The sequence below is a fragment of the Pistacia vera genome, unplaced genomic scaffold (genome assembly GCF_008641045.1).
Source record: "Pistacia vera cultivar Batoury unplaced genomic scaffold, PisVer_v2 Contig536, whole genome shotgun sequence".
NCBI lineage: Eukaryota > Viridiplantae > Streptophyta > Magnoliopsida > Sapindales > Anacardiaceae > Pistacia > Pistacia vera.
The window spans coordinates 45,475-59,009 of record NW_022196375.1 but is presented as its reverse complement, the minus strand read 5'-3'; the positions used below and the strand labels follow the sequence as shown (position 1 = coordinate 59,009).

The window sequence follows — 13,535 nt, the reverse complement described above, 5'->3', positions numbered from 1 at the left end:
CCACTAGTTGGTCATTCATAGGATTTGACGTCCCTGCTTCCTGGTTATTCGCACCTTGTTGAGTTGGTACCACTGGTGGTTGGCTCCCAACAACGTTTTGTTACACCTCCTAGTGGGTGGTTTCCACGTTGTCGTGGTTCCTGGTGGTGGTTTTCGATCTTGTACACACCATTATGGGCCTTGAGTGATTAGGTCACTGGGATTGCTTGCTAAAAATTCTAGGATTTTGGCGGAGGCCCTTCTTTTAGCACCAAAATGTTGATGCAAAAATACACCAACTAGAGTGATTCGATCAACCTTAATGGGATCAGAACTGATGTGTGCGTGATTACGGGTAACCAGCAATGAATAAATAATAAATGTGGTAAAATAAATGGCAAGAAGCTTTTTAAAGTGGTTCGGTGAGTTAAACTCTTAAGCCTACATCCACTGTTTTAGTTTTTGCTGTGAGAGCTTACAATGACAGTCCTAAAATGATTTGCTAACACCTTTCTCATCATTGGAGAGAGTTCATATATAGATTTTGCACAAAGGAAAGAGCGAAAATAAAGGGATTACAATAAAGTTTGAAATGCAACTCCGATATTCTCGTGATTGAGCACTGTAATTACGCAAAGATTACTGTCAATCTGATCTTTTCCGAGATACTTGGGATCTGAAGTTATCTGTGAGTTGGTTGAACAACTACAAGGATTGGTCGTGACTAACTTGTGCTAGGTCGAGCTATAACTCGGCAAGCTTATGCTGGGTTGGATAATCGGTTGAGTCGAGCTGGTTTTGAATTGAGCTATAACCTTGCGATTCTCTGAACTTGAGGGAAAAATTGCACACAACACTTAGCATCTTCGAAAGTATAATTAAAAAAAAAAAAAAAAATTAACTTCAAGGGATCTAGGAATGCTAATTTCTGTCTAGAAAAGCCTTAGGCAAAAATAAAAAATAAAAGTCTACAAAATTTTGTTAAAACATTTTACTCTAAGGGGCATTTGGATCATATAATGCTTTATTATAGGGGGATATTATATTAATGGAATAAAAGATCACCTTGAAGATTACTGGGAATGTTTAGAAAATGTGTTTGGTTGGTTTGAATAAATTGGTGAATAATATGTTTGGTTGGGAGGACAAATGAGTGGGTATGTTATATAGATTACTAAATTGCCCTCCTTTTTAAATATTAATATAACAATATTTTTCATTATTATTTTTTGAATAATTTTTTTAACCCCCTACTTTTCAGATTTAGCAAAAACACCCTAGTAACCAAAAACGTTTTAAAGTTAACAAAAAAACCCCTACCCACCCCAAGCCACTGCCGGCAGCTAGCCACCACCGCTGTTGGCTGCTAGCAGTGCCACAGGTTTGGACGGGAAATGGCCAGGTCTTTGGCCGTGAAACACCAGCCATTTCATGGCCAAAGACCTAGCTGTTTCATAGCCAGATCAGTCGTCGTTTCACAGCTACATCTTTGGCCGTGAAACGGCCATAGATCTGGCCATGAAATAGCCAGATTTGGCCTTTTCCGACCATGGATCACAGATCCATGATCGAAAAAAGCCTCATCAGTGCACGGCCGACCATATACGGCCGGTCATATGCCATTATGGAACCTTTTGGCAACTTCCAATGGCAGTCGAGGACGGCTGGCGATGGTGGCTAGTTTTGGATATAATGGCATTTCTATAAATAATGACAATAAAAAGGGCAATGTTATCCAAAAAATTTAAAAAGCGAGGACAAAAGTGTCTGCATGAGTGAATTGGGTGTTTTGTAAATGTTAACAAATATAAGGTTAATTTGGACCAAATAATCAACTGTTTAGGGGCAACAAGGGAAACAAAATTGTATTACCAGGGTAAGTTTTAATAACACAACAACACCACCCCGCCCCCCCAACAAAAAAGGTATTAAGATTCCCAACCATTCCTCTATGCTACTGTTTGTCATACAATATTCCAGGAATAATTTTTTACAAACCAACCAAACATCGTCATCTACTCAATTTAAAAAATATTACCCTAGTTATCTAATATTAACCCCATCCAAACGACCCTTAAAGTGAAAAAAAATTTAACACAAAAGTATAGGTGATACTTTTGGCGAATCCTATTAAAACTATGAACAAAACAAAACCTTTGCAAAACGTGATTTTGGGTGAGCTGCATTTTGTGTTGCCAATACCCTTATGATAGGTTAACACATCATAATTTCCATGAGCTTTGTAGAGTTTATTTGTAATCGAATTTCAGCTATTGCGACGACATGATTGCATCGCCAAAAATTTAATTTCTTGTGGTGATTCTTATATGACATTTAAAGATGTATCTATGTGCACTACAAGAAAACTAGCATTCTGCAACCAATTTTTTAGCAACTAACCAGAATTAGTTGTAGAAATGCTATATTTACCAACAAAATTGACATTAGTCGAGCAAAGAGGATTAAAATTTTAAGGCCCACATGTTCCAACTTTTGGCATCTAAAGTTAATTTTTTGTGACTATTTTGTTAGCCACAGAACCGGTTGCTTCAGTGACTAATAAATTTAGTTGCAATTTTTAGCGAGTGCTTTTTCCCTCCAAAATTTGATAATTTGCATCTATATTTTTGGTTACAAAAAACCTTTTTTTTGCAACTACCCCTTAGTAGCTAAATTAGTTGCGAATAATTAGGGATTTATTAGTAACTACTAAGATTAGTTATAGAAAAATGAAATTACCAAAATATCCCATATTTGGATAGTAATTACAAGGGCCCCAAAGTATTTTTAGCAACAAATGTTTGTGTTCATATTAACAATAGTTGCAAAAAATTATATACAGCAACTAAATTTGATTTAGTTGCCAATTTAAGTTAAAAAATTCATATTCCCCCCAAATTATTTGTTCCCGCCAGACCTAAATTATAGGCAACTAACACTAATTCTTTACTGACTAAATTTTTAGTTACAAATTGACTTATTTGCAAAATAGAATTATATTTCAAAATTAAATAACTAATTAGAACCCTTACTTTTTTAAGTTATTTACACAAAACCCTAACCTATATAAAGCAAGCATTTTTGTCAATTTCATATCACTTCTCCACGCATCTTCATTGGGTGCCCTAGCTTTTTCCCCAAATTTCCCAAACGTATAACCCAAATTTCATATCTTTTCTCCACGCATCTTCATCTCTTCTGACGCGTCTTCATCTTAATCGCTGTTGCCCGAATTTTTGAAATGCAGAACCTGACTTCATCTTCATCTTTCAATTGATCTTCTTGGCTTCCTTCATTCATCCAATACGAGGCAGTCCCTAACCTCCCGTAATACAAATTTTGATTCTTTAGTTCTCTCACATGGTAACATTGAATCTGATCTAAAATTTTGAGAAGCTGATGTATTTTCATGTATTGACATTGCATTGATTTGAAATACCTGATTTTTGTTTGATAACTTGTGAATTGGTGCCATTATTATATGCGTCCTTTCTTTGTTCACTTAGAGGTGTTATTGGCATGTTAGGCTTATCAATACATTGTTGCATTTTTAAACTTGGATTGTTGAGTAATGAGATACCTTTAGCTAACTCAGTTATGAAAATGTATGTTAAATTTGGTCGACTTGATGAAACGCGTTTGGTCTTTAATGGAATGGGAGAAAGTTCCATTATTTCAGGGGCAATAAGTATTGGTGGGTTTGTGAATGTTGGGAAAGTTGGTGAAGCATTTGGTGTGTTCAACCAAATGAGAAGAACTAGTCTGAAACCAGACTTAATAGTGTTTATGAAACTCATTTGAGAGGGTGATCTTAGATGGTAATTTTGGTGTAGCAGACATTGTCGTACTGCCTGTTACACTTGTCCTATAAGAGAGCAAACCATAATGTTGGCTGAAGAAGGTCAACAAAAGATAGCTTAAATAGCAAAAAAATGTCAAAAAATGGCATTGGATTTGCAGGATCATACACATACCTACTACTGGAAGCTATAACAAGAGAGGAAGATGTGTGAGCAGTAGGAGTACTGGTGCTGGAAGTTGTTGCTGCAGCAGAAGGTGAAGTAGGGACACCTATAAAAATGAATTTGTCTAAAAACTTTAGAAGTTGAAGTAGAATACCTCAAAAGTTTGTGACAGTTGACAAAACAGCACAAGGGACTACCATTAGTATAAACACTAACCACTAAGAACAGAACCTACATCAAACTGAGCAGCAGATGCTACTTCTGCACACTTGCCACTTTCATCTTCATAATACCCCTCTTATTATTTTTATCCTGCCCTAGTAAACATCTGCTGAAGTTTCACTTGCACTTTATTGGGTTTCCTCGGCTGCTTCATTAATTTCTACCCTAGCCGCCACACCATCCCCTTTGTCTCTACAGCATATACAAACCTTTAATAGCATACAGAACACTTAAAATCAGGTTGCTTTATTATCAGCGTGCAGCCATTCCGGATTGGTAGAAGATGGATTAAGGTATTTTCGAAGTATGCAGAATGACTATGGAATAGAACCCAGCCTACAGCATTATGTATGCTTGGTAGATCTTCTTGGCATAGCTGGTCAGTTTGATTTAACTTTGAAAACAATCCAAGAGATGCCTGTCCAAGTACAAGCTCAAGTATGGGCTCCATCACTTAGTGCATGCAGGAAACATAACAACATTGAGTTGGGAAAACTTGCAGCTATAAAGTTGTAATATACACCTCAAAATTAGATTATGAAATGAAATTCAAGTTACAAATTTTACCTTGAATTGTATAAACAAAATAGTAATGATATTACAATTATCAATATGGATCAGTGCAAAGTACATATAATGATCTTCCTTATCTTTTAGTCTTATTCCTTGTTTTCAGGCTGCCTTTGACTTTAATTTTAGCCATTGCTTGCTGATTCATTTAATTTAGAGTGTGGTATTTCTTTCCATATAAGGAAAATGACATATTCTTGATAAATTATAAAATTATTACCTAATTTTTTTTGTTTTAAAAGGTATTTGAGGATCTTAAAGTTGACTTGAAGACCAAGGCTAAGAAGAGTGCGGGCACCATGCTACTACAACCATAAAAAAAAAGGTATAAGTTACGTAAATTGATATTTAATTAATTTATTGATCGTTTATACTCATTTACATTATCACCAGTACTATTTTCTTTATATGGATGAATGTGGTTTAATTGGGTTGAGTATTGTCTTTGTGATAGAACATATTTATGATACTGAATTTATGTTTTGTTTGTGAACCTAGAAGGTCACAATGGATAGAAGATGGATTTGGTTGTCTAATAGGTTGTGCGATGAATATATTCAAGGAATTGACTATTTCATAGACATTGCAAAACAACATTTGGATAGTGAGGGTAAGACCCACTGGCCATGTAGAACTTGTTTGAATACAAGATCACATGATATATACACCATTCAGCTACATTTGTATAGACATGGGTTTTCAAGAAGTTATGATGTATGGACTTTTCACGGGGAACACATGAATGTTGGAACCATATTTGACGTCATGTCTGGCAATGAAGTGGACAATGAATATGAAGATGATGATGACATCATGGAAATGCTTAGTGATGCTCGTGGTCTAGTAAACATGCATATGGATGGGGATTCATCAAATGTAGGTGGTAGTACAACCCATAATCTTAGAAGTGTAGACTATGAGAAATTTGATGACATATTTGCATATGCTCAACAAGAATTGTATCCAGGGTGCACCAACATCTCAATCCTAGAGTTCATAGTTAAATTGTTGCATATAAAAGCCATCAGTCACATGACTGATAAATCATATGACTTGATAATATAGTTGATAAAAAGTGTGTTGCCTAAAGAATCCAATCTCCCAAATCCTACTACGAAGCTAGAAAAATTATGCAACAATTAGGCTTAGGCTATGAATCAATAAATGCATGTAGGTTTGATTGTGCATTATTTTGGAAGGAGCATGCAAATGCTAATAAATGTCCTATATGTGATGAACCTAGACATAAGATTAATGATGGAAAGGGCAAAAAAATTGCACATAAGGTTCTGCGTTACTTCCCATTGAAACCTAGACTCCAACGACTCTTTATGTCAAGGCACACAGCTGAAGATATGATGTGGCATAAGGAAAAATGATTAACTACAGAAGATATGTTGAGGCATCCTGCGGATTTTGAATCTTGGAAGGAATTTGACAAGACATACCTTTCATTGCATAAGATGCTCGAAATGTTCGGATGGGTATTGCAACTAATGGTTTTAATCCTTTTGGGAACATGAGTCTATCTTATAGCATGTGGCCAGTGGTACTTGTCCCTTACAATTTGCCTCCATGGAAGTGTATGAAAGACCCTTACTTTATGATGTCATTGCTCATTCTAGGGCCTAAAGCACCTGGAAGAGATATTGATGTGTATTTGCGTCAATTGATTGAAGAATTAAAAGAGTTATGGGTTGATGGTGTACATACTTATGATATAGCTCGGGGAGAACGTTTTCGTTTACATGCTGCTGTCATCTGGTCAATTAATGATTTTCCCACCTTAGGTAATTTGTCTGGATGGAGAACCAAAGGCTATAAGGTGTGTATTGTATGTAATGAGAATACTTCATCCCAATTGTTGAGAAGTAAAATATGCTACATGGGACATCGGCGATTCTTGTCTCCAGATCATCGGTGGAGGCGAAGCAAGCAATTCGATGGGAAACGAGAAATTAGATCTCTATCAAAACTATATTCAGGGGATGAAATTCATGAACAACAATCCCATGTGAACGATGTGCATTTCTGGAAAAATATATTATCAGTTGATAGAGGTAGAAAAAGGAAACATAGTCCTGGTGCATCAAATTGGAATACTGGTGTAAACTTAAAATCAGACATAACCTTGATGTGATGCACATTGAAAAAAACATATGTGACAACATCATTGGCACATTATTGAACATCGAAGGGAAATCAAAAGATACTGATACAGCTCGACTGGATTTGGCTGATATGAACATACGCAAAGAGTTACATTTGCAACCTCATGGTGATAGATATTTGAAACCACAAGCATGTTATACTCTTACATTAAATGAGAGAAGACAATTTTGCCAATTCTTGAAATCAGTGAAGTTTCTAGATGGGTATGCAAGTAATATCTCCCGATGTGTCAATGTGAAAGACAAAAAGGTTCATGGGTTAAAGAGTCATGATTGTCATGTCTAGCTACAACAACTACTGCTCGTAGGAATACGTCCATTTTTGCATCAAGACGTTTGTGCTGCACTTGTTGAGTTGTCCTGCTTCTTCCAACAACTATGTGCTAGGACGTTGTCTGTAAATGGTCTAAATAGATTGGAACAAGATATAGTCCTAATTCTTTGTAAGCTTGAAATGGTTTTCCCTCCTATATTTTTTGATATTATGGTTCAATTGGCTGTACACCTTCTATTGGAAGCTAAATTGGGTGGTCCAGTTGGATATCAGTGGATGTATCCAATTGAAAGGTTTTTGGGAAAATTGAAAAAATATGTTAGAAACAAAGCTAGATTGGAGGGCTCTATTGCGGAGGGTTATTTGGTGAATGAAGCATTAACATTTTGTTAGAGAGAAATGATGACAGTTTGCATGGACACCTAGAAGGAGTATTATTAGTTTTTTGTCAAAAGGCTCGTCCATGGGGTTAAAGGAAGTTAATCGAACTTTCACCAGATGAATTGCAAAAGGCTCATTGGTACATCTTGAACAATTGTGAAGAACTGCAACCTTTTCTAGAGTGAGTCCCTTTTTAAGTTTAGTTGAAACCTGTTGACAAACAAATGTTTTAAATTGTATGTAAGTTCAGCCTTATAACATAGTCCTGTCTCTTTTCTTTATGTAACACACAGAGAACACTTAAAAGAGTTGGAGGCCCTAAATTGTGATAACATATTCAAAACACAAGAACAGTTATTTCCTAAATGGTTTGCAGATCGTGTAAGTATACCTTAATCATTTATAAAACATATAAAACAAGGTTTAAGATGTTTTAGGTTATGCTTAATGATTTGGAATTGATGCTTTTGTGTAGATGAACACCTTGCATGTTGACAAGTGCAATGATACAACTAAGGAACTGTACTTCTTATCTTGTGGTCCTGATTTTCGTGTTAAATTTTATAACAATTGTATTGTCAATGGAGTGTGTTTCCATAACAATGATCAATCACATTATCGAGTTACACAAAATTGTGGAGTGATGGTGCCAGTGGAGCATGATGGTGATCCAATTGATTTTTATGGTGAATTAAGTGGTGTGTTAGAGCTAAATTATGTTAATGGGTTTCGAGTTATGTTATTCAAGTGTAACTGGTTTGACACTGATGCAAAAAAGAAGAGGATACAAAAAGATTATCATCTCACTTGTATTAATGTTGGAAAATTGTGGTATGAAAATGATCCTTTTATACTTGCCATTCAAGCTTAACAAGTATTCTATGTTGATGATTACAACCTTGGGACTAATTGGAAAGTGGTTCGAAAAGCTCAACATAGAAACCTAGGGGATGTACAAGAGATGGATAACACAAATGAAGAAGAGGAGGATATTGTTCCTATACAAGAAGATGAGTTTGACAGGGGACATTTCATTAGACATGATGTTGATCCTGACTTGGTTGATGCAACAATTACACATGTTGGAGCTGAAGTAGTGGGAGATGATGCCAATGTTGATGTTGAAGAAAAAGATGATACGTTGATTGATTATTGTACTGATAATGAAAATGATTTAATGAGTGATTCTGATAACAACTTCTGATGGTATGCTTGTATGATTATATGTACTCTTTACTATTTTCTTGTACTCTTTACTATTTTCTAATGTGTAAATTTAGTTAATATCTAATTTCGTGAGATTAATTGTATAAAGTGACTTATATCTTACCTGGTACGTTTTCTCTTATGTTGATGTTTGCAGATTCCGAAGATGGCTCTTGGTACAAGAAGGACCCTAGCTAGACGTACAAATGTTGTTCCACAGAATCATAGTCTTGTACTGACACTTGAAATTGCTACAATCACTAGTAAAGTTATGATATTGGTCCATATAAGAATACTGAAATATATACTTGGATTTTAGATATCAAGTACAATGTTTGTTTAAAATTTAAGAATACATTTTACTTTACCAACATGTAAACCGTCTTTGTGATAACATAGTATTTACTGCTGATGCATTATTTTGATTTTGTAGAGAATATTGTGGCAAAGAACGTGAGAGGGAAGAGTAGAGGAGTTAGATGTGAAAGACACCTACAAACAGCGCAGTCAAAGTTGCATGTAGACTTTTAAAAATAAGATGGAGTATCTACTAGAGTAAATGCATCAAAGTTGAGTACTGAGGTAGGAATAGTTGCGAGGAACTATGCCCCCGTAAGAGTGCTTACTTGGAAGAAAGTTTCCTACAATGTCGAAAAACAAATGATTGCTCGTATCACGGTAATGTAGTTTAATATCATTATCCATACTGTCATACTTCCTTATGAAAATAATATATAATACCCATATAAGTTTAATGCATGTACATTATTGATGAATTTAGACAAGTTTGACATTGATGTCACGGAGCCCTAAGTACTGAAATGGCTGAAGCACAAATTGTGTAAGAGATTCAACAGCTTCCAGAGTGCCCTACACAAGAAATTCAAAGCATATGCTACTAAGGAGGAAGCATTACAGAATAGACCAGAAGAAGTTAAAGATCCCGATGATTGGATATATCTTTGTGACCTTTTTTCTAGTGAAAAGTTTCAGGTAAGGTCAACATGGCTTTTAATGTTATTATATATGTATTGTATTTTAATTTCCTGATTTTGTGGTGTTAGGCACGGTCAAAAACTTATTCTGAGAACTGGTTGAAGATGAGGTGTAACCATCGCGGTGGTTCCAAAAACTTTATCTAGCACAAAAAGGAAAAGGTATTTAATATGATTCACCTATACAAATATACAACTTTGTTGTCTTGTTTACTAAATTTATTTCAATTTATGGTCAATGATGATATGAACTATTAAGGTGCAACAACTTGGGGAATCTGTCAGTCCTATACAATTATTTCATGACACTTGTTGGAGTGCGGAGAAAGGGTGGATTAATGAACAAGCAAGAGAGCTATATGTAAGTTGATCATCTTTCAATTATTGATATATGAAATGTCTTACGATTCAATTTGGTATAAATGTATTGTTTGTTCGTAACTGTTCCATACTGACATGCTTTTATTGTTTTAATTTGAGTCTCATTGCATTTCTCTATCATCTTTTGATCACCTGTAATTATGTTGTTGCTTGTGCATTTGTTTGATATTGGCATTTAGTTTTCTTGAGTGTTACCAAACTTTTATAACTTTGTTGTGGTTTGCTATTGATATGTTACAAACATTGCAGGATAATGCTGAAATTTAACTTGTGTTATATTGTTTCTCTTGATTGAACTTAACAGATTGTATTTTTTAAAGCAGAAAGTTGGATTTTCTTCTAGTAGGAAAAACCTGTTTCATGGTTTATAATCTATTTGGATTGAACTTAACAGTTTGGATTTTATGATGTAGATATTATTATTGTCTGAATATATAATCTGAATGTCGTATCGCTGAACTTGGACGGATGAGATTAGATTTTTTTTTTTTTCTATATTTTTTTTGTGTGTGTGTGTGTGTGTGTGTGAAGTCTTCCTCCATGGAATTGAGATTAAGCTTGATTGAAATCACCTAAATCAGAATGATTTAAAATTGTGCACATCATCTTGTGAAATGAATTTTGTTATTTTCGAAATATTCAGCTTCATGATTGCTGAAGATCATGTATGTTAGTGGAGTTTTTACAGTGTGGTCGTGTATGTCCTTGGGAGCTCTTGTAGCAATGGCAGAGAACCATGGCTTTGTTTTGTCTCTTGGAGAATTAAAACACTTTGAAAATGGGAAATGCATATGTACAGATTTATACTTCTTGATGAGTAATACTGAACTAATCAACTTCCATTCCGTATCAGCATAGCACCCTTGCCACATCACTTTTATGATATTTAGAAAATGCAACAGCCCTTATCTTTCCAATTACTTAGCATGTTTATGCATGGATATGTGAATGTAAATCTGTTGCTTATATGTGTATAAGAAAAACTTTATGTCAAAATTTTCCTTTTAGCATTAGATTGATAATGTTTGAGATACTTGCTTCTCTACTCCATCAAATTTATTTTTGTTTGGTGCTGCAGTATTCTTTTATGTTGCTATTTAGTTTGTTGGTTGACTTATTGATTATGCATTCAATTGATGGTAGGAAAAAATGATAGAGCTGCAAGATGAAACACAAGCAGGGGAAAGTGAAAAAACAGAAACTGAAATATGTGAGGAAGTTCTGGGTAAAGCTTCCAGATTTAACCAGAATTTTGCATTTTCACAGATTGAGCATCAATCCACTGCAGTAGAAGTAGAGTTAAGGTGTATTGTGCAACAACAAGAAAATAAGATTAAACAGTTGGAAGAGTAGCTCATCTTATTTGATCAACAAAAAGAGAAAATAAAAAGCCTTGAACACCAACAATTTGTCATGTTGGAGATGATGAAGCAACTAACTATAGCCCTTGAACTACAGCAATCTGATTAAGCTCTAACTCGACAGCCATTGCCATCTCCAACTGATGAAGACTCATCCTCATCAGCTATAGCTATTTCAAATACCGCAACTGGTGACACTTGACATGCTAACGGTATTGATGGTTATTTTTTTGTTGTATGGGCAGTAGATATTTTGACATGGGGGTAGAACCATCTTTTTAGGATTGTTTGCATATATGTGTCAGATGGTGTACATGGGGTGGGCATTTTTTTGTTAGTTATGCACAGATAGATAGGTAGTGGGGAAAATGTGGGTACATGCTGTTCTTTTGGGTTTTGCACATGTGATAGTGCATTTTGGATTTTTATTGCTCATCATGCATAAAAATCCATGTATGGACTATATATATATGTATGAAAATATGATATTTGATTTAGTGATCAGATTTTTATATTGTGTCCATTATTTTGTTGATGTTGAATGTATAATGTAGGTCAATACGAAATGCTCTAAAAAAAATAACATTCTACAACTAATTTTTTAGTAGCAAAAAGTAATTTAGCATTATTGCATTCCCCTGAAGGTCAATATGAAATGCTCTAAAAAAACACATTTTGCAACTAATGTTTTAGTAGCAAAAAGTAATTTAGTATACTTGCTTCCACATTCAGCGTCTAAAAAGTAGTCGCGAAAACCTTTTGGATTTCACATTTATCATCTAAAATGATTACAATTAACCACTAAATTTTAGTCACCAAACGATACATTCGTCCACTAATAAAATAGTCGCGAAAACTTAATGGATTCCACATTTAGCATCTAAAATGACTATAATTAACCACTAAATTTTGGCCACCAAAAGATACATTCGGCCACTAATAAAATAGTCACAAAAACCTATTGGATTCCACATTTAGCGTCTAAAATGACTATAATTAACTACTAAATTTTGGTCACCAAAAGATACATTCGGTTACTAATAAAATAGTCGTGAAAACCGTTTGGATTCTACATTCAGCGTCTAAAAGTATTACAATTAACCACTAAATTTTGGTCACTAAAAGATACATTCGTCGACTAATAAAATAGTTACGAAAACCTTTTACGAAATTACCCTTACACCTTTGGCGTCTAATTTTTGTGGGATTCGCGACAAATCATTTGACACTAAAAGGTACATTTTGCAACTAATTGATTAGTCGCTATACAATTTTACCAAATTACCCTTGAACTTTTAGCATCTAAGTTGGGGGACTATTTTGACCAGCATTTAGAGACTATTTTGCTAGTCGCAAAAAAAAAAAAAAAAAACTTTCCGCATCTAAACAAAAATTTAGACACGCAAAGAATCAACAACAGCGATACTGCAACTAAGGGGTGACTACCAAATTTAGACGCGAAAAATGGCTTAGTGTCTAAATGTGACTTTCTGCGTCTAATTTTGCTAGACGTAGAATGCCAGTTTTCTTGTAGTGGTGGTTCGGAACATATCCGATGTCTTGTGAGGTGTTATTAATTTCTAGCTTATTACATTGTGTTGGCACATTAATTCCTCTTATACTAGCAAGATGGCCTTTTGCCTTATTGGAATGTGCTGAAATAACATTCCCCTCTTAATCATGGTCACAATGAAATGGGCCTCTGTAGACATCATCAATGTCATCTTGATCAAATCCCCAATGTGGAGATCTAACTTAGGAATCTCCTTCCGAGATGATCACCACCTTCAACACAATGACCATCTACCACAACATGCCTTTACTTCCTTGCTACAAATTGTTATTGACCCAAAATATTTAAATTAAATAACTTTACATTTTGTGGGCACTGAATTACTGCATTGATTACAATCACGAGCCTATCCAAATGCTCAACCACATCATAGGAAGTGAACTTATAGGTTTTGTAGTAATTATGTCGGACTTTGATGACAAAAATTGGAACAAAATCTCCAACATTATTCTTAGAT

The 13,535-nt window shown here is 34.8% G+C and overlaps 1 protein-coding gene across 1 annotated transcript; it reads left to right on the top strand.

Moving 5' to 3' along the window:
• Nucleotides 1-6,216: 6,216 nt before the first annotated feature.
• Nucleotides 6,217-8,433, top strand: LOC116107404. The gene is made up of 4 exons (XM_031393682.1): nucleotides 6,217-6,841; nucleotides 6,934-7,119; nucleotides 7,216-7,547; nucleotides 8,038-8,433. Exons 1-4 carry the CDS (start codon nucleotides 6,217-6,219, stop codon nucleotides 8,431-8,433), a joined length of 1,539 nt encoding a protein of 512 aa, XP_031249542.1.
• The last annotated feature ends 5,102 nt before the right edge of the window (nucleotides 8,434-13,535 follow it).